The sequence below is a fragment of the Artibeus jamaicensis genome, unplaced genomic scaffold (assembly GCF_021234435.1).
Source record: "Artibeus jamaicensis isolate MK-2021 breed Jamaican fruit bat unplaced genomic scaffold, CSHL_Jam_final contig_559, whole genome shotgun sequence".
Lineage (NCBI taxonomy): Eukaryota > Metazoa > Chordata > Mammalia > Chiroptera > Phyllostomidae > Artibeus > Artibeus jamaicensis.
The window spans coordinates 967,111-988,333 of NW_026521887.1; the positions used below are offsets into that span (position 1 = coordinate 967,111).

At 36.8% G+C, this 21,223-nt stretch overlaps 1 protein-coding gene across 1 annotated transcript in view; it reads right to left on the bottom strand.

Annotated features, from left to right (window-relative positions):
• Positions 1-21,223, bottom strand: part of MYO16 (myosin XVI) — a 660,093-nt gene that overhangs the window by 391,668 nt on the left and 247,202 nt on the right. Inside the window, exons 5-6 of the mRNA XM_053670348.1 lie at positions 9,157-9,265; positions 3,838-3,962 (exon numbers count right to left, since the gene is read on the bottom strand). Of these exons, the coding sequence (XP_053526323.1) occupies positions 3,838-3,962; positions 9,157-9,265 (234 nt within the window). The remainder of the gene's footprint in view (positions 1-3,837; positions 3,963-9,156; positions 9,266-21,223) is intronic.

Below are 21,223 nucleotides of genomic sequence, written 5' to 3' on the forward strand. Positions count from 1 at the left end.
TTACCCCAATTGATTATTTCAATAGCTTTCCTTTTGTTCAACAGTGACTAAAGCATGTACATTAGTGTTATTTAACAGTAATTTTTAAAAAATAATATTTAAGTTGTAATATCTTCTGCTAAACAAACAAAAAAAGCTAGATTGGATTTCTACTATATGTTAAGGATTAGTGCAATACGTGTGTTAAATGAACCATTAGTCACTTAGTCCAATTTAAGCTGGATTTTGACCCCACTACTACACTAAAATTACCCTAGAAGAGAAGACCAATGACCTCCACGTTATAAAACCCAATAGCCAATTTGCCATCTCCATTTACTTGACCATTTTCAGCAGTATTTAATAGTTTCTCATATCTTCCTCACTGTCATACTTTCTTCACTTTGCCCCCAGGACATCTCATTCTCTTGGTTTTCCTCCTACTTTGGGAGTTATTCTTTCATCTTATTTCTGGATGTTCCTCTTTTTTGTTAAGCTCCTAGGTGTAGGCTCTATCAAATTCATGATTTCATCCAGGGTCAAGGGTTTTCATGATCACAGATAGGCTAATGTTCCCAAAATTGTCTCTTCAATCCAGACATTTCCTGAATTTCAGACTGCAATATCCAACCACAAACTGAACATCTCCATGAAAGTGGCTAAGAGGTGCTTTCTAACTTTGTATTTCTGGACTGTGATCTCTCCTGCTCTAAGCCTTCTCTACCTCATTTGATGCCAACTCCATCGCTCCAACTGTTCAAGCAAAAGATACTTAGAGTCATTTTGAAGTCTTTTCTCTCATACCACATTTCCATCAGAAAATTCCAATGGATCTTCCTCTATTTTAGAATGAAAGTAAGCACTTCTCACCACCTCAACTTCTACCATCTTTGGCTGCACACCATTATTTTTCTAACTTACTGGAAAAGCCTCCTGATTGAACTCTCAGCTTCACCCTTTCCTTTTTATAGTTCATCCTTAACACAGCAGTCAGAGTTACTGATCCTTTCAGAACTGAAGTAAAATCATGCTCAGCCTCTTTAGAGATTTCCAGTGAGCTCCCATCCCACTCAGAGTAACTGTCCCTGTCTTTGCATAGGCCCAAAATGTGCATGATCTGATACTCATTACCTCTCTTCTCTCCTTTACTCTGCTAAGCCAAACCTACTTCCTTGCTGTGTCTCAGTCAGATGGCACCTGGCTCTGCTTCAGGTGCATTGCACTTAATACTGCTCAGTCTGAAATCTACTATGTTCAACCTCACACCATATTTTTTCCATAGTAGAAACTTCCGCTCTGGATTCAACCCATTCTGTACAGAGATTCATACTCTCTTCTGCTGCCCTAGTTTATTTTCATTTTTTGAGCCTTAATACCCTGTATGCCCAGTCCAGGCAAATTTTATGGATCAGTAGGGCCAAATATAAACATTAATCCAAGAATTATTCTGTTCATAACTTACTACAGTTATATACCAATAAAAAAGTAGTGACAGGAGTTTCCTTGGATTTAGAAATTTATTCACCAGACTAAGCTGTAGTTTATTTTCCTGAAAATTAAAATAAAAATATTCTCCTATAAGTTTCATCTCTAAAATCACATTGACAAAGAAATGCAAAAAAGTCTTACAAGTTTGTAGGGAAAACTTGCATAAGAAGGAAGACTGAAAGAAAATATAACAACATATAAACATTGGTATTCTCAGGGTGGTGGCATAAGTGATTTGCATTTTTCTCTGTATATTTATATGATTTCTAAAATTTCAACAATGAATATATATTACCTTTATGATAAAAATGACATTATTTAAAAGTTAATTATATCAGAGACTTCCAATCAAGATGGAGGCATAGGTAGATACGCTTTGCCTCCTCCTACAACCAAAAGAAGCACAACAAAAAATTTTAAATAAAAAAATAAAATAACCAGAACTGCCAGAAAATTGAATTGTACGGATGTCTGACAACCAAGGAATTAAAGAAGAAACATACATCAAGACAGGTAGGAGGGGTACAGAGGGGCAGCCAGGGTAGAGAGGACTTGAAGCAAGATGGCAGCTGGCCAACTAGGCTAGGCAGAGGCTGGTGGACTGCCTATCCCACATTTGCATGCAAATGAATCGGTAGGAGCAACTGGGGAGCCAGACAGACTATGCAACCTAGGGTTCCAGCATGGGGAAATAAAACCTCAAAAACCTCTGACTGAAAAAAAACCTGTGGGAGTTGTGGCAGGAGAAACTCCCATCCTCATAGTAGAGTTTGTTGGAGATACCCACAGGGCCCTAGAGGATATACAAACCCACCCATCTTGGAACCAGAAGGGCCCAATTGGCTTGTTGGTAGAGGAGGAAGTGACTGAAAGCTGGCAGACAGCTGAGCAAGCAGCATTGTTCTCTCTTGGACCCCTCCCCCACATACAGTACCACAACACAGTGACATAGGTTGCCCCACCCTGGCAAATACCTGAGGCTCTGCTCCTTACTATGTAACAGGCATGCTAAGACAAAAAATATATAGGTCAAATGAAGAACAGATCAAAGCTCCAGAAAGAATACAACTAAGTGATGAAGAGATAGCTAAACTATCAGTTGCAGAATTAAAAACATTGGTAATCAGGATGCCTACAGAAATGGTGGAGCATAGTTACAAAATAGAGGAAAAAGTAGAGGCTATGAAAAGTGAAATAAAGCTAAATATATAAAAAAACAAAAGTGAAGGGAAGGAAACTGGGAATAAAGTCAACGGTTTGGAGCAGAAGGAAGAAATAAACACTCAACTGAAACAGAATGAAAAAATAAGAATTCAAAAAAAAATGAAGAGAGGCTCAAGAACCTCTGGGACAATTTTAAACATTCCAACATTTGAATAATAGGGGAGCCAGAAGGAGAAGAGGAAGAGCATGACATTGAAAACTTGTTTGAAAACAATGAAGGAGAATTTCCCCAATCTGGCAAAGAAAACAGACTTCCAGGAAGTCCAGGAGGCTCAGAGTCCCAAAAAAGTTGGACCCAAGGAAGCACACACAAAGGCACATCATAATTATATTATCCAAGATTAAAAAGAAGGAGAGAATGTTAAAAGCAGCAAGAGAAAAGGAGACAGTTACTTACAAAGGAGTTTCCATAAGACCATCAGCTGATTTCTCAAAAGAAACCTTACAGGAAAAAGGGGCTAGAAAGAAGTACACCAAGTCATGAAAGGCAAGGACCTATATCCAAGATTACTCTATCCAGCAAAGCTATCATTTAGAATGTAAGAGCAGATAAAGTGTTTCCCATGTAAGGTGAAGGTCATCATCATCAAGGTCAAGTTAAAGGAGCTCATCATCACTAAGACCTGATTAAATGAAACATTAAAGAGACTTACCTAAGAAAAAGAAGATAAAAAATATGAACAGTAAAATGCCAACAAACTCACAACTATCAACAACTAAACCCCCCAAAAATGAACTAAGCAAACAACTAGAACGGGAACAGATTCACAGAAATAAAGATCACCTGGTGGGTTATCAGTGGGGAAGGGCAGGGAGGATAATAGGGGAAAAGGGACAGGGAATAAGAAGCATAAATGACAGGCAAAAAATAGACAAGGGGAGGTTAAGAATAGTATGGGAGATGGAGAAGCCATAGAACTTGTATGTATGACCCATGGATATGAACTAAAGTGGAGGGATGATGGTCGGAGGGTAGGTACAGGGTGGAGGGGAATAAAAGGGTGACAAAAATGGGACAACTGTAATAGCATAATGAACAAAATATATTTAAAAAATAAAAGTTAATTATATCAATTTCTATGTTTTAAAAACAAAGTTAAAATTCTCCATTTAAGCAATATTTCTGAGTCAAGCATATTAACTTACCAGTGTTACTCCTTCGTCATTTTTCTCATTAACATTTCCTCCACATGATATGAAGTGTTTGACATCTGTTAACATACTCATAGGTTTCTGAAGCTTCATCTGATGCAGTGAGGTCAGATCCACTCCTAGGGTAGAAAGAGCCTTTCAAACAGAATGCAGAGATGCTTCTCAGCTTCTGTAACGAAAACTCAGTTTCATCTTATATTTGTTCAACCTGCTCATATTTGAATCTTTTTTCCACTTTGAATTCTTACTCAAAGCAGTATAATTATTTTTCTTTGAAGCAGTCTATTTCCAGCTAGAGTGTAATCTTGAATAATTTTCCTCTTATTACATCCTCAATTTGTGATAGAATACTTTATAAATGGCATGTTCTCAATGGATATATGCTTTAGTGTAAATCAACACACACTACTAAAAGTATTTTAAAGTTATATAGTTTTCATTCTCTGTGATTTTTCTCACCCAAATAGTTGCTGCTAGAAGTGATGTAGTATCATGGAAAAAAGAGAAAAAGACTTGTGAAAAAACTGAATCTGAATAAAGTCTGTAGTTTAACTAATATATTGTATATGTGACACTAATTCTTATTACCTGATCACATTTGACAATATCTATGTAATGTTTGGTCTCCGAATCTCCATCTGGTGCAGCAAGGGCACATACCTGTGCCAAACTAAAACTACATTAACACATCAAGTAAATCTGAACCCTACCTTTACTTTCCTTAACTGTCTCTCCTCAAATAATATTGTTTTTGTAACAATTCAACTTTCTCTTTACTCGGTTATCCAGGCAGTACTGGGGGTAATCTACCCTGCTATTATAGGCAATTTTATCATTATGCGACTACAAAATGACCCATCCAATGATTTTAGTGCAAGATTCTCTAATAAGCTCTTGAAAGTGGATCTAATACCAATTTTTGTCTCCATAGTAACCTTCCTAAGAGAGCCAAGATTTATAGGAAGAGAAAGAATCGAGCAGGCAAACAGGAAATAAAGAGAAATAGCCCTGGCTGGTGTGGCTCAGTGAATTGAGTGCTGGCCTGCCAACCAAAGGGTTGTCAATTCAATTTCCAGTCAGTGCACATGCATTTGTTGCAGGCTGGTTCCCTCGTGGGGGCCATGTGAGAAGCAGCTACACATTGATGTTTCTCTCCCTCTCTTTCTCCTTCCCTTTCCCTCTCTCTAAAAATGAATAAAATATAAAACAAGACACAACTATTTAAAAATAAAGATAAATAAACACATTCAAGCCAAAAGGGTGTTGTAAGCCTCTACCTAACCCTTCCCCTCCAACCCTGACCACAGGCTTAATGTGGGACTGTGCTAGGGAAACAGGGTGTACTGTCTCCCTAACACTGGGTGACCCTAATGAGGATGGTAAAAAGACAGCATCATGAATTAACCTTATTAAGCAGAAGAAATACACAAGGTCATTTATGGACTGATTAATCTGGGAGTCCTCTGAAGAATAAACATCAAGGGCTAAAGGTAAGAAGATCAGTTTTTGAGAATGTTCCAAAATAGAAAGACCAGAGTTTTAACTGAGGTAGTAACAGCATGATTGGTGAGGGATATGGACATATTACTGAGATATCAAGAAAGCAGAATCTTTCAGGTTTGGTGAAAATTAGATGTGAGAGATTTAGGAGAACAAAAACAATGTTCAGATAGCTGGGTTCCTGGCTGTAAAGGTAAAATAAAACACATATAGAGTATATGAAAGGACAACAATCAGTTCCATATTAGACACGTTATTTAAAATTATCTGACATTCAAGTCAAGATACTTAAAATTGCACACATAAGCCTGCAGGTATTTAAAGATATCTAAGGTACAGAAATATTCTTTAAAACAGGCAGGTGGTAATAATGTATGGAAGAGGGGGAGATAAGCCAAAATAGTTTGTAGTGATGAAAGAAGATATTTAAAGCAAAGCCCTGGAAACCACCAACATTTTGGTGTTTGGATATACAAGTGGAACATCCACAGAAAACTAAGTAGAAACTCAAAGAGAAGGGGAGAACTCTGAAAAGATAATTGCAGGTGAGACAGTTTTCTATAACAGAGTGCAATCAAAGTCAACAAGCTGTCACAGAAAGATGAGGTAATAGAGAATAGAAAAGTGATCGCTGGACAGAGAACCAAGGGAGGGCAACCCAATGATGGCAAGGACCTCTCCAGTAGGTCAGTGGGGACAGTGGGCTGAGTCAAGAAGAGTAAGAACTCAGGAGAATAAATGTGAGAGACTTCCTAAAAGGATAGATTTGAAATGAAGTAGAAAGAGAAGTGTACAATGATATACATTGAGCAAAGTTTTTTAAAATGTATTTTTAATGTATTATGCTTTATTATTATTTTTTATTGTTGTTCAAGTAAAATTGTCTCCATTTTCACCCCACCATGCCTCCCCATGCCCAACTCATCCTTGCCTCCCACCCTTGAACTCATCCCCTTTGGCTTTGTCCATGTCCTTGATACACGTTCCTTGATGGCACCCCCTATTATTTCCCATAATCCCTCTCCCACCTCCTCTCTGGTTACTGTCAGATTATTCTTTACTTCAGTGTTTCTGTTTTCAGGGTCTTGAATATAATCTCCCCAGCCTGCCAATGATGAGCACCTATTTGTCCTGGACCGCCTTGAGCTCTTCCTGCACTGCTTTCACTCCATGCTGGCTCATTTCATAATCGATTTCCTTGAATGCCAGCTGGTTTGCCTTGCACTGGAGATTTAATATGCATCAAATGCTCAATCCTCCTTGGTTGTCTAGTTTTCTAGTCCAGATAGCTCAGGCGGTGAGCCAAGGTTAATTGCTGTGCCCAGGTGTACAGTGTGTGTCAGTGGTGACAGTACAATTAGAACTTGTGACCAGTGATTTTCCATGTAATCAACTTGCTCAGGACCTCAACTGCCTCCTGCCACATGCATCCTTATCTGACAGCATGATAAGTACTCTGACTTGAAACTGTATGATGCAGAATGAAAATTCAAGGATTGCAGCTGCCTAGTTATAAGAAGGTTGTGCTGAAACTTTGAGTGCTAAATAACAATAAAAATTCCCTCTTGTAATATTAGAAATTTCTAAGGATATTGGCCCTCACTGTCACAGCAGAGGATTCTAAAAGTGCACCAACAAGGGGAGAATACATTGAATTAGGCCACATTTACTGGATTTGTGGCAGCCAATACAGATTAGTGTGAGGGACACTGTCAGAAATGGAACCAGATTGTAAACGAGGTGAGAGAGGGACAGATGGATGGGAAGGCAGAGGGCAGTGCAACAGCAGTGACAAATGGAAAACATAATTAAAAATTTAAGAGATATGATATTAAATTTGTTCCAGCAAACATGTATTTTACAAACTGACTGTGACAGCCATCACCATGACATATTTTCTTCTAATGATTCAGTCAGTGCCTTCTTGTCATTTCTCCTTAATCATTTTACAAAGCAACTTCTCAGAGGGAATGCACTTATTTTTATTTATATAGGATAGATAATACTGCCTTTGCAAACACTAAAATTCTTATCAGGCAAAATCTTTAATGAGTTGGAAAGGTTTATAAGTAATGTTAATTATTTTTTAAATAAAGACAGTTAATTTGAGTTTCTAGAGAGAAACACTTATCACAATGGCTATTAAAAAATCAGAACTGTACGAACAGCAAGAAAACATCAAATAGAAGTGGCACAGCTAAATAAATGACAGTCAAGTTCATGCCAATTCAGATTCATGTGACTATAGGTCAAGTTTTACAAGTGTGCAAATAATAAATTTCCTAGCAGTAGAATATGCATAATGTTCAGCTCATTCCCTTTAGAAATAACCAGTGTCCAAGTCAGAGTTGACAAGATGTGAAGAATGCAGGTGATCCCTTAGGTAAAAGTGGGTGTGTGAACTGAGGGAACAGCACACTACACCACACAGCCTGCACCCCAATTTGCTTCTGTCACGCAGGCCATGACTAAGTGACCTTCAATAGCACAACTCAGCTCACATTTGCTCTAATGAAAATAGTAGTAATACCTTGCTCTCAGAATTAATGAGACTATTTTTAAAGAACTCATGGCTGCTGAGTACTAATTATTATTATTATTCTAAGCCATCCTCAGAATAAACCTTTTGATTCAAGCCATCTGGAGGAGGCGAAGAGCACAGCGAACAAAGAGGCAGATGTCAGGCTTTTCTTAGAGGCAAGAAGAATAATCACAAGCATGGTGAGGTTCTGAAAAGTTTTAAACTTTTTCTCTGACAAAATCTCATATTTGAAGGGATGGAAATTTCATTATTGTTATTCATAGCTAAATATCAGAAAGGAAGAAAGGGGTATATTTCTTTATTTTAGTATATTGAGCTCAAGAATAACTGTGAGTCAGGGGTGAACTGGGTGGAGGAGGGTAAAGGGGGAAAATTTGGACAACTGTAATAGAATAAATAAGACAGAAACAAAACATAACAAAACCAAATACCCCATACACTGCAACCCATACTACATGAATGTAAAAGTTCAAAGTGCAGGGTGGATAGGGTGATTGGCGCATTTGAAAGGTTCATCTAAAGCAGGTGCTGTTATCTTTAGCTGATTGTAACCTGTAACAATCCAAGATGTTCAAAAATATCAAGGGACTCAAGAAATACAGAATTTATGCTAAATCATTATTAAAAAAGGTTTCAAACACCTCTTGTTTTACCAACATTGAACTTACTCATGAAATTATACCTTGGATCTGAGCAATTAAATGTTCTTTGTCACTGAATAGATCTAGGGCCTCAGCCTCAGCTTTTCAGGCCAGCACCACGATCATGGGGCATTTTTCTGACAACGTTTCTGTTTCCAAACATCACCAATAGTGGTTCCAGTGCTAACTGCCCTGACTAAAGCCCTCACTTAACAGCATGTTATAATTCTTAAGTGGACCATGGTTCCTAAGAGAATACACTTCAGATGACCTTGCTCTCATTAACTCTAAATTCAATTGTGCTGGTTCACTTCCCTTCTCCTCCCAGTGGAGGACAGATCATAATTACAAGCCCAGTTCCACTAATTATGGACTTTAGATGCTTGTTAAAATGTTCCTTCATTGTTGGCCTCTAGAATTTTGCTGGAGTACAAAAGTACATTAACTAAATCAACAACGCATTGCAGTAGGAGAGTAAAATGCAGTGTAGAAACATAACTCATTTTATACAATCTAGGAAAACTACATCAATAGGAAATCATGTAAGCAGACCTGAAAAATAAATACAATTAAAAGTCTACCAACCTACCCACTTACTATCTTTCTACAGTTTTTGAAAGCTCAGCCTACCGTTTTCATCCAGATAAGTCAATAGGATAGAGCTTGATTCTGTCCCTTCTACAGCATAATCCAATGGGATATTTCCATTAACATCCTGGAGAAGCACATCCGCTCCTGCCTGTAAGTGGAAAAGAACAAATGTAATACATGTATACAGTTAACAGAGTAAGCTGATCAATCTTTTCATTTCTATCTTAGTCAGAAACCAGATACACAAAAGTTTACATTAGCTACAATCCTACAGAGAACCGAAATTACTTAAAGACAAATAAATCAAATACTTTGTGAGATACTTTGACAGACTAAAAAAGTTCAACGGACTCTTGCAAGACTTCCTCATCCCTCTAATGAAATCCTAAAAATCCAATCCATGGCTACTGAGCCACCCATGCCACTATCCTGGCTGTACCTACAGAGCCTACCTTGTTTTGCACACAACAGAATTGCCCCATCCCTTTGAAGAGTCCAAATGGCAAACTCTTTCATGAACTTTGGCTGATCTTTCTCAAACCATCCTCTGAAATCTTCAAGCTCCTTGCTCGCCACAGACACTCATCTGAGAGTTGTTCTCATACTATGATATTTTAATAATACCTGGTTGTGTTTTGCTTTTCCAGAAACTTTTCAAAGGAAAAGCATAATCTTTAGGCATTAATAAGTGAAGTTTGTTAAATTTGGCTATTATACAGCTTTTAGCTACAAAAAACCCTCCGTTAAGTGCCTCTGAGCATACCTGCTCTACCTTTTGCCCATCTCAGCTTCAATGTAATAGATGTGCTTTTGCTGTAAAAAATACTGATTATGTAAATTGTTGCCATTGCTCTACATTTTTTAATGAACTCCATAAAATTTATCAGCCATGGTTTACATCTCTTCTCCAAGGGCATGACATGAACATGTTCCTGGTGTCCAAGATTTCCCATATTCCTACCAATAACATGCCATCAAACATGCCAAATGAAAGTTTCCTCCTATTCTTTTTACTAGTAGGTATCTGTATTATAATGTAAATATAGTTCATATAATACCCAAATTCATAACTTTACATAAAAGGTATGTCACAGCCATAACTTAATACGTTAAAATGTGGGAGTTACCATTTGTGTGTGTGTAAATTACATATATATATGCCTGTGTGTGTATAAATATCCTATACCTTAGGCTTTCCAGGGATTGTTCTAAATATATTATAAAAAGAAAACAAAAAGTAGGCCCAAGTGGTATGATGTTCCACATTTTAATATTTTTCCTCCAGAGAAGCAGCGTTGCTTACCTCACCATCTATAGCAGCGGTTCCCAAGCTTTTCTGCACTAGGAACTGGTTTTGTGGAAGACAACTTTTCCATGGATGGGAGGGAAAGGTGAACGGTTTCAGGGTGATTCAAGTGCATTACATTCAAGCTTACCTCCTGCTGTGTGGCCTGGCTCCTAGCAGGCCCAGACTGATACCAGTCTTTGGCCCAGAGTTTGGGGACCCCTGATCTAGAGTTTTTCACATTATATTTTTCTATAACTACATAAAGATACTCCTTTATCTGAACAGAGCAAGTTATATATTTCAGATTTTCATTTACCTAAGGAAAGCAAACAATTTTAAGATCCTAAGACCTACCTAATAATGTCTTTCCTCTAGTCTCCAACTATGAAAATAAGATTTTGCATACCTACCCAATTATCAATTACTAAAGAATCAATTAAGACACAGACCTATAGGGTATTGATACCAATTTCAATACTAATAGGTAGGAGATAATGGAGTTATTCTCTTTCCCACTGCAGAAGCACTTCAGACAGAATCTTATCTATGTCAAATACCTGGGGACACAACAGTGATTACAATTTAGAGTCATATATTTTCAATCACAACAAAAATAGATGGGAGAGTTAATTCAGTGCACTTGGAGAGAATATTTCTTTTTTAAAAAGTTCTTTTATTGTTGTTCAAGTACAGTTGTCTGCATTTTCACTTTGCCACCCCCCACGACCCCAGCCATCACGCCCTCCCTCCCCTGATACCACACCCCCTTGGTTTTGTTCATGTGTCCTTCATAGTTGTTCCTGAAAACCCTTCCTCGTTTCCCCTCACTATCTCTCCCACCTCTCCTCTGGTTACTGTCAGATTATTCTTAATTTCAGTGTCTCTGGTTATATTTTGCTTGCTTGTTTGTTTTGTTGATTAGGTTCCACTTAAAAGTGAGACCATATGGTATTTGTCTTTCACTGCCTGGCTTATTTCACTTAGCATAATGCTCTCTAGTTCAATGCATGCAGTCCCAAAGGGTAGGAGCTCCTTCTTTCTTTCTGCTGCATAGTATTCCATTGTGTAAATGTACCATAGCTTTTTGATGCATTCATTTACTGATGGGCACTTTGGTTGCTTCAAGCACTTGGCTATTGTAAATTGTGCTGCTATGAGCATAGGTTCTTATAGATTACTGTTTCAGGGTTCTTAGGATATAATCCCAGAAGTGGAATTGCCAAATCAAAAGGCAGTTCCATTTTTAGTTTTCTGAGGAAATTCCATACTATGCTTTTAGAAGTAATGAAACTTTCAAAGCAAGTCTGAAAGTGAAACGTGGTGCTGAATATTTCTGCTGGGTTTGTTCATCAGAATTTCACTCTGTTAATCACTCACTGGTCTGTGCTCCTTGATTATGAGATATTATTTCTTATGTAGATATGTCAGAATTTCCTAATCACAGATCACATCTTATTCCTCTTTGTATTCCCAACATTTATTAAAGTATCTGGGACATTTCAGTACTAACAAAGATTTATTAAAATGAAAATAAGTAGCCACTGAATTATACTAATTATTAAAATTGCAGAAAATAATTATAATTTTCAAAATAACTTATAACTTAATTTTCTAATCTTTATTTTCAAGGGTGTGTAGATAATATTATAAGGTCACTATATGCATATTTATGTTTCCTGCATTTGATCTTTCCATATGGATAATGAAGGGAAGCAGAAGTTGCCACCCCAAAATACTTCTTTGGAGGTATTTTTCTTAAGATGGTTATGAAGAAACAAAAGACTCAGTAAAAAGCTTTCACAGTCCCTCTTAACCTCCCAAAGAAATTTAGGTAGAGGACCTTCTCTAAAAAGAAAGACAACCTCACAGGTAACTACAGTTTAATATAAACTAGTATGTGATAGGCAGAGAGGAACCTAACAAAATTTATTTGTAGAAAGTTCTCTCCAGATGCTATTGTTAAACATAGCCCAGAAAACATTTATTTACCAAACATTTACTTTCTATCTCCCTGTGAAATACCTTCCTGTCCTTTGAAGTCCCAAACCACAACTCCCACTTTCTCCTTACAGTTAATGGCGACTGGAAGAAGTGTGTGCTTAAGATGCCTACTTTGAAGGAAACTGAGGAATCATTCATTGTCTTATGTACAATGTTTCTTGTATCTTATATCCTTTTCAATAAATGTCTATTTTTCATAGTATGTGGCTGAATACTTTCTGGACAGACCTTGTTAACTTCAACTGCCCAATTGTTTTTTGGGGTCTCTATTCTTATGCCCTGCTCCTGAATCTGCACTCATATAATATACTTTGGACATTTTCTCCTGTTAACCTGTCTCTGTTAGTTTGATTATTAGCCAAGCTACACAAACTTAGAAGGTAGAAGAAAAATTATTTTTTAGCCCCACAATGACATTTACAAAAGACTGACTCCCCCCTTCTCTCTCAATTTCTATCTCCCCTACCTCCCTTGATTTTTGTTTTCTTTGTGGGCTAGAGTACCCCCCCTGTGGTGGTCCTGGTGTTCTGCCCCACCCCCAGACCATCTGGTATTGCTAGATGTCCATAGACCATCTGAGCCATGTGCAATAACAACATAGGTCCTAAAGCAGGGGTGTCCAACCCACAGCCTGCAGGTCACATGTGGCCCTGGGAGGCTATGGATGCAGCCCAACACAAAATTGTAAATTTACTTAAAATATTATAAGATTTGTTTTGTGATTATTTGTCACAGTGTATTGAATATGTGGCTCAAGATAACTCTTCTTCCATTGTGACCCAGAGATGCCAAAAGGTTGGACACTCCTGTAAGGATCCCTGGAGAAGTTGTATTTCCTGAATTAGAATTCTGAAATTGGGTGTCTATTTAAAAAATACCATTGAAAAGATTCATGGCTGATTATTATTCTTAGGCTGACTAACTTAGAAGTTAATGTGCAATTATAGTTGTTAATGGATCCCACTGGAAATAAGGCACTGATGACTTTCAAGGCAGAACGTTTCCTCAAAATGTCAGAAGACTTCTCTTAATATGATCAGGATGGTCTCACTCCTAGCATGCAGCCAGGGAAATAGCCCAAGAGGTTGGAAATTCATGGTATATAAGGCATTTTGTTAGTACTTATATTTTTAAAAAGACACTTGACCGCTTGGGAACATAAAATAAATTTTCCCAATTTTGCAAAGTAAAAGCTAACAAATAGTTTAATTCAATAAAAATATTATTCTTGATATGGTACATTTTTAATGTAAGAATTTGAAACCTGTTCTAAATTACTATTTTTCTCTTCAAGACACAATAATCTTAAATATCTTTTTAATAGGTTCTTTTAACACTTCAAATTATATTCCATATGTAAGTGTTCACTAGATGATTTCTCAGCTATGAATATAAAAGCCAGAGAAAAGTGTTCCTGAACTGGTGCATGTGTTAATTACATTGTTTCCTTGGAGACATGGCTCAGAATGAAGATTCCAATGGTAAACTAACTTTAATTTTCTCATGGACTGGTTTGTGCACTTGATTGTGTACTCAGTTGTATTATTTCCGGGGATGAGAAACAGGATAAGTTGCCAATTTTAAACTGGATGTTCAAATACAGAACAAAGACTATCCAAGCCTGCAGTTATTTTGTGGAACAATAACTTCAGCAATCACTACACATTTTATCAATCTTAAGTAATATTTTTAAATTACTGAATGCTATCCTTTTATAAAAACATGGATTAGGAATTGGGGGTATAAAAGGATATTGAGAGTGAGAGCAGATGCAAGATACTTTTTTCGTGATTCAAGAAAACTCACTTATATTTGATGCCCTAAGTCCTAAGGGGTGTGTGTGTGTGCCTGCTGTCTTCCTGGTTTTACATTCCTACAGTCACCAGATGTCAAATTCCTTATACTGACAATGGCAATTATAATTTGTCTAAATAAGAGAAGAAATTCCAAAGCAAGTAAAACTACATTAGTAAGAACAGTTCAAAAACAAAAAAGTTGTCTTTGTACAATATAGACTCTGAGGTAAGTTTTTCAGCTTGGCTTCGGGAAAATCAATCACATAGTGATTGGTTTTCATTAGGGAAATGGAAGTAATCAATGCTATATATGCAAAATCAACAGAAGCTTCTCAAATATTTTCTGTAATTGAGAACTGTTTAGTTTTTACTGGGAGTCCTAATAACATTTGCTCCCTAATTGTCCAAACTGGGAGGCCACCCAACTTCCAATTTGTCCTAAACTATGTCCCTGGACTATTGAAAATGGAATTCAAATATATCATTTCCTACAAACAGGAATCTAATTTACTGCCTATCTGGTGACATATGAACAAATGAATAATATTTTACTTTATGTGACAATTTAGTGTCAATGAATATACTTATCAATTGTTTTATTAATAATTCTCAAACACATTAATAATAAAAATTTCACTTGAACTACCTAATAGCATTTTAATACCATGTTTTATACATTAATACTTTTAAGTAATTTTTTATTTTGATACAATTTCAGATTTACTCAAAGTTGCAGGAGTAGTACAAAGAACTCCTGTATACATGTTTGGGCTGAACGGCATCCCTCAGAAAGAAATGTTGAAGTCCTAACCCCCAGTACCTGTGAGCCCGACATTGTTTGGGAGCAAAATACTTGTAGACATAATTAGCTAAGAGTACGCCATGTTGAAATAACCAGTATGATGGTGCCCTATGTTCTAAAATATTATTTTTCTTTCCCAAGATCTGATATTCTTAAATATGATTTTTAAAAAGTCCTTTGTACATTTCAATCTTCATTCTACTGACGTAAGTGTCCACTATATAATTTTTCAGATACAGAGATATGATGGGCCTGTGGAAATGGCTGCAGATGCTGCAATAAACCAGGAAGAGCTGGGGCCACCAGGAGCTGGAGGAGAGGAGGCAGGGTCCTCTCGTTAAAGTTTCAGAGAGAGTGTGGCCCCACTGACACCTTGATTTCGGACATCTGACCTCCAGAATTGTGAGACAACAAACCTCTGTTGTTTCAAGCCACTCGGTTTGTACTGCTCTCTTATGGCAACCCTAGAAAATAATATTTCTAATACCCTACCCTTCATATTTTCTCTCACTCTCCCTCCCTCCTCTTTTCTCTTTCTTTTATTTTTTCTGAATCATTTATAATTAAGTCAAAGACACCCTGTCCCATTACCCCTAAATATTTTAGTATGTATTTCATAAGAACAAGGACATTCTCCTGTACAAAAGTAATGGAAAGCAGAAAAACATAATATGAATACATGCTATTATCTAAATCACAGTCCATATTCAAATATTATTCATTTCTCCAATTATATCCTTGATAACCATTTTCCCCTGACTCAGGGTGTAATCCAAGGTCACCCAGTGCATGTAGTTGCCCTTGCTTTTTTAATCTCCTACAATTTGGAGCAGTTCTTTGTGTTGCTTAAAGATCTTCTCTGATGTGTTCTTACAATAAGATTTTTGACAGGAGAAACACAGAGATGACAGCATATTCTTCACAATGTTATCACATGAGAAGACACAGGCTATCCCTTGGTCCCATAACTTTCATCACCTGGGTAAGGTGAATCGTTTGCTTTGCAATGTAAATCTGAAGCTAAGAATCCAGGAGAGTTCATGATGATGTCAATAAACAAATGACTACCTGAAGATATGGGAGAAGAGAAAGCTTATCCTTATAATATAATAGCAACTCATAAACGTGGAAAGTGATACAATTAGAGATTACTATTTATTATAGTAATAATTGATTCAAATGAGAGGTATCAGAAGATGCTAAAACCAAAGCAAATGTCTAGTGAGGGATAAAATATCTGCATAGTCCTCAAGTATTTTGTCACAAAATATTCCATGTAAATATAAAAATGCTGGGCTTGAAATTGTTAGGAAAAATAGAAAAATAATATGAGTGGATGTGTTGTACTTTTGAATTGTAAATGTTTTCTCACCTCTTGTAGAAAATTTTGGCTTTATTCACTACAAGAAATAGTAAAAGTTATTCCAAACTAAAATATAATATACAAGGAATTGTTTTAGGTGAGAAAGTATATGACTGGCATTTTGCAAAATTTTATTTTAAGGAACAGGGAACTGTACTGTCAGACCAGAAATTGTCTCAACTCTTTTTTTTAATTTTAACATCTTTACACTTATTAAACACTTTAAACATACAATAAGCAACACAATATATGAGTGCTTTATAGAATAAGTATAATCATTAGAATTACATACTCGTTCTCAGTGCCTTACAGCGGAGTGATCCAGAAATGGAACACCAATTGAAATTTGAATGATGACTAATCTCCTTTATAAATGTAAAGCCTAAACCCAAATGTTCTTCTCTTTTCTCCCCATCATGCCTGAGGCTCCATGCCTACTGTACATGTTTCCTATTGCTACTGTAACAAATTACCAAAAATGATGGCTTAAAACTATGCTAATTTGTTGCCATATAATTTTTGAAGTCAGAAGTCCAAAATGGGTCTCCCTGTGCTAATATCAAAGTGTTGGTAAGGTGGCATTTCTCCTGGAGGCCCCAGAGCAGCAATTTCCAGCCAGTGTGGTGGAAGATTTTTTTAAAATTTTACTGTTGTTCCATTACAGTTGTCCCAGTTTTTCCCCCATTGCCCTCCCCTGTCCTTGTACACCCCCTTCTCCCCTCCCACAGTCAATCCCTACCCTGTTGTCCATGTCCATGGGTCATTTATACGTTACTTTACTATACCCTTCCCCGTTACCTGCCTTCTCCACCCCTTCCCTTCTGTTCTTTGTCAGTTTGTTCTTTGTTTCTATGTCTCTGGTTCTATTTCACTCATTTGTTTGGTTGATTAGGTTCCTCTTATAGGTGACGTCATATGGTATTTCTCTTTCACCACCTGGCTTATTTCACTTAGGATAATGCTCTCCGGTTCCATCCATGCTGTCGTGAAAGTTAGGAGCTCCTTCTTTCCTTCAGTTTTTACCAGTTTTTTTGATCCATTCATTTACTGATGGGCACTTAGGCTGTTACCAGTTCTTGGCTATTGTAAATAACACTGCTATGAGTATTGGGGTGCATAGGTTCTTTTGAACTGGTGTTTCAGGATTCTTAAGATATAATCCCAGAGTGGAATTGCTGGGTCAAAAGGCAGTTCCATTTTTAGTTTTTTTGAGGAAATTCCACACTGCTTTCCACAGTGGCTGTACCAGTCTGCATTCCCACCAACAGTGCACTAGAGTTACCCTTTCTCCACAGCCTCACCAGCACTTGTTCCTCCTATCCTCCCCACATCATCTGCACTGCTGCTTCTGACCACCCATCACTTCTGCCGGCATCTCCCCACACAAACCTTCCTAGTGCCTCTCACACATGTCTAGTTCCCAAATGTCTGGAATTTTATCCCCTGCAGCATCTTGAAATGGTTATTTCTTTAATTTTTTTTATTGTTCAAGCATAGTTGTCTCTATTTCCCCCCAACAAATGTCCCCTTACCCAACCATCCCTACCCATCCCCACCTCGCACCCTCGATCCTACGCCCCTTTGAAATTGTCCATGTGTTCTTTATACATGTTCCTTGATGACGCTTCCCCTTTTCCCCACATTACCCTCACTGTGGTTACTGTCAGTTTTGAAATGGCTATTTCTTTACAACTTTCTTCCTAGAATCAGTTATCTAAAAGTCCTCATTCCCACCAATTCATCACTTTATATTATCTTACTCTGTTCTAATTTTCTCAGAGTTTTAATTATGACCAAATATCTTAAAAACACATATTTATGCATTAACAATATCCCGCACAGGTTTTGTATTCTATGGGAGAAACTTCTTTGTTACTGCTACATCTCTAATCTATTACACCTTCTAGTATTCTATATTGCTCAGGAAACAACTGTAAGTGAATGAATGAATAAATTACTAAGACTAAGTAAAGTCTTTACTTGTTGGGAACCTCTCTGCCTGGTTTCAGGAGTTGTAACTGCCCCCCTGGGATAAGGCTGAGTGAGTGACCTCCGGAATGGAAGCCACAAGGAGATAAAGCTTATCTCCCTGGCAGGAGTGCTGCTTCATCCATCTCTGCCCCCAATGCTTGGTCAGTTAGTCAATGATGGGTAAGACCCCTCAGAGAAGGGGCAACCTAAGCCAGACATGATCACTTGGGAGGCCCTCAAGGAAGGACTCAGGGGGCTGCAGCAAAGAGGGGGTGATGACCCTCGCCCCCCGGCTATTCTGACATACCCTGAGTCCCCATTGCCATCTGGGAGCAGCGCTTCCTGGTTCTAATCCACTTAAGCCAGAAACCTATGACTGGGAAGGTGGGGCATTCCTTTGCCAGCTAGAGCAGGATCCAGGGTGATCAGGCATAAGAAAGAATTCACAAATTCTTGTGAAGCCTGCTTTGCTAAGAGTGCTTTCATTCATATGATAAGGGTGCGAGCAGGAAATGAGTATGTCTCCCAAAGTTTTTGAAACCCCCTTACCTGACAGACACTGACTCAGACTAAGCCCTCAGATTTCTTTGAAATGTTATCCACTGTTTGATCCTTGCCACCTGACATTGATTGATGAGCTTTACCTGTATTCCTGTGTATTACAACCTAATAAAAGCTGTTAAAGAAGAGGTTCTTGGTCCTCCTCCTGTGAGAGATTGACCACCTCTCCTTCCCAAGCAGATCGTGTCTTGGTAGTATTATTTTCATCCATGGCAGATGGAGGAACTTGCTGGCAAAGTTGCCCCCACATTTACTCAAATGTATCACCGTTTTTCATCATATTTTATTTTAGATAATATCAAATATCTTCCAAAAATAACACATTTTATTAGGTCTATGTGTAACCACATGCAATTGTTGCATACTGACAAGAGTTTGTATTTAGAGATTATATTCTTAGTTGAAAATTTGTCCCAAAATCCCGATTGGTTCAAATTAAACTTAAGCATGTTCAAACACTGCTCTATAGCTTACATAGAATAAAAAGCCAGCTGAGCTGGCTGATGATTAGCAGACCCATCTAGATTTTTTTTCCTCATGGACTTAAGCAATATCCCAAATTCAAATGATCCAATACAGTGCACTTGCATTTCTTAGGCTACATTTCCCTGTATAAAAGAATACAGGAAATTCTGTATACTGAATTGCTGAATACAGTGGACAAAAGGCTTCTTTAAAAAAATCACTGCACACACTGCCACTTATAGTTGTATAGTTGTAACACAAGTGGTTTCTTAATAGCTCTTTAGAGAACTGTTCATTACTTAGTTGTTCTCCTTGAAAAAAAAGTTTAAAAAGGAATATTAAATTATATAATTTATATATTTTATCACTAATAAATTTATATTTCAGAACTCCTTTCATTTTTCTTGTAAACTTTCATATGAACACTAAAATTTGAATTTCATATAATTTCACAGGTCACAACATTTTATTTCTATTTTAATATTTTTGACCATTTTAAGAAGGAAAATTTTATGGTCATACAATATTTTTGACCATTTTAAAAAGAAAAGTTTATGAGTCATACAGAAATAGGCAGTGGCCAGATTTGGCCTATGGGGCTGAGTTTGATAATTCCTGGAATAAAATAAAATATAGAATATCAAATACAGATTAGTACAATCTCTCAAAGTCTTGTTTGAAAATTGAGCTCCATTATTTTATTTTCCCTTTTTCAGCTCTATTGAGATATAACTTAAATATACCATAGTGTAAGTTTAAGGTGTTCACTGTGATGTCTTGATACATGATTATATCTTTTTTTTAATTAGCAGTTTTAATTATAGGAAAAACTATCTATTTTTTAACATGTTTGTGGCTATTTGTATTTTTTCTACATTATCTTTTCAAGAGTTTTGTTTGTTTAAAAATTGGAGTTGTGTTTTTTAATAACATTAAAAAGTACTTATATTTTTTAGCACTAACTCTTTGTAAGAGAGCAAAAATTATAAAAACCAATATATTTAAAATGCTGTGTTCAAGTATGATAAATCATAAATAGATAATACAATTTAACTTGATTTTCATCATGTTTATCTCAAATATATACATCAAATAGATTACATAAATTATTTTATTTATATTTCTTCAAAGTTATATTGGAAAGCATTTATAGTATATCCATATCCTATAAAGTTTTGAGGGGACATTACCATATTAATATATCTTCACAGTCCTGCACTAAAGAAACCAGTTGAAAATTGCCCCCAAATTTTTCAAATTCATCTGATCAAAAAATACCCAATACTTGGGATATGTAATAATATTCATTCCTAAAATATTCATGAAATCTCATGTTAATCAGTAAAAGTGCTACCTTACAAGAAATGCATACTCAAAAGAACAAGAGATTTAGATGAAAAGGAAATCTAAATGGGGCTTCTGTCACAGAAGTCCACAGAACTGTGATGATGTATTTTTCACTATTTTGCATTCATTAAGGTAGCAAGTTTCCTGAAACTGCTAAAAAATGGAAAATGGAATATTAGAACTCAGAATTGCAAAATAAGGACTTAAAAAGATAAGGCAGAGTTTGAGTTAGGGGTGATAGGAAGCAGAGGAGAAAGAGGAAGGGATCTTTCTTTGAAATGCTGGAGAGGCTTGGGGTGAGAAAAATCCTGGCTCTGTGCAGGCTTACTGCTCACTGGTTTTGTGTCCAAAGTAAAACTACCTAATTCTGCTATTTAGTTTGCAAAGTGGAACCAACTATTAGTGCATAAGTATATTACAGGTATCCTCAGCATATGCCTATTCATTCCCAGCCCAGTGCTTGACATAGAGAAAGCATGCAATAACTGGTATCTGTACTAATAAAAGTAGCT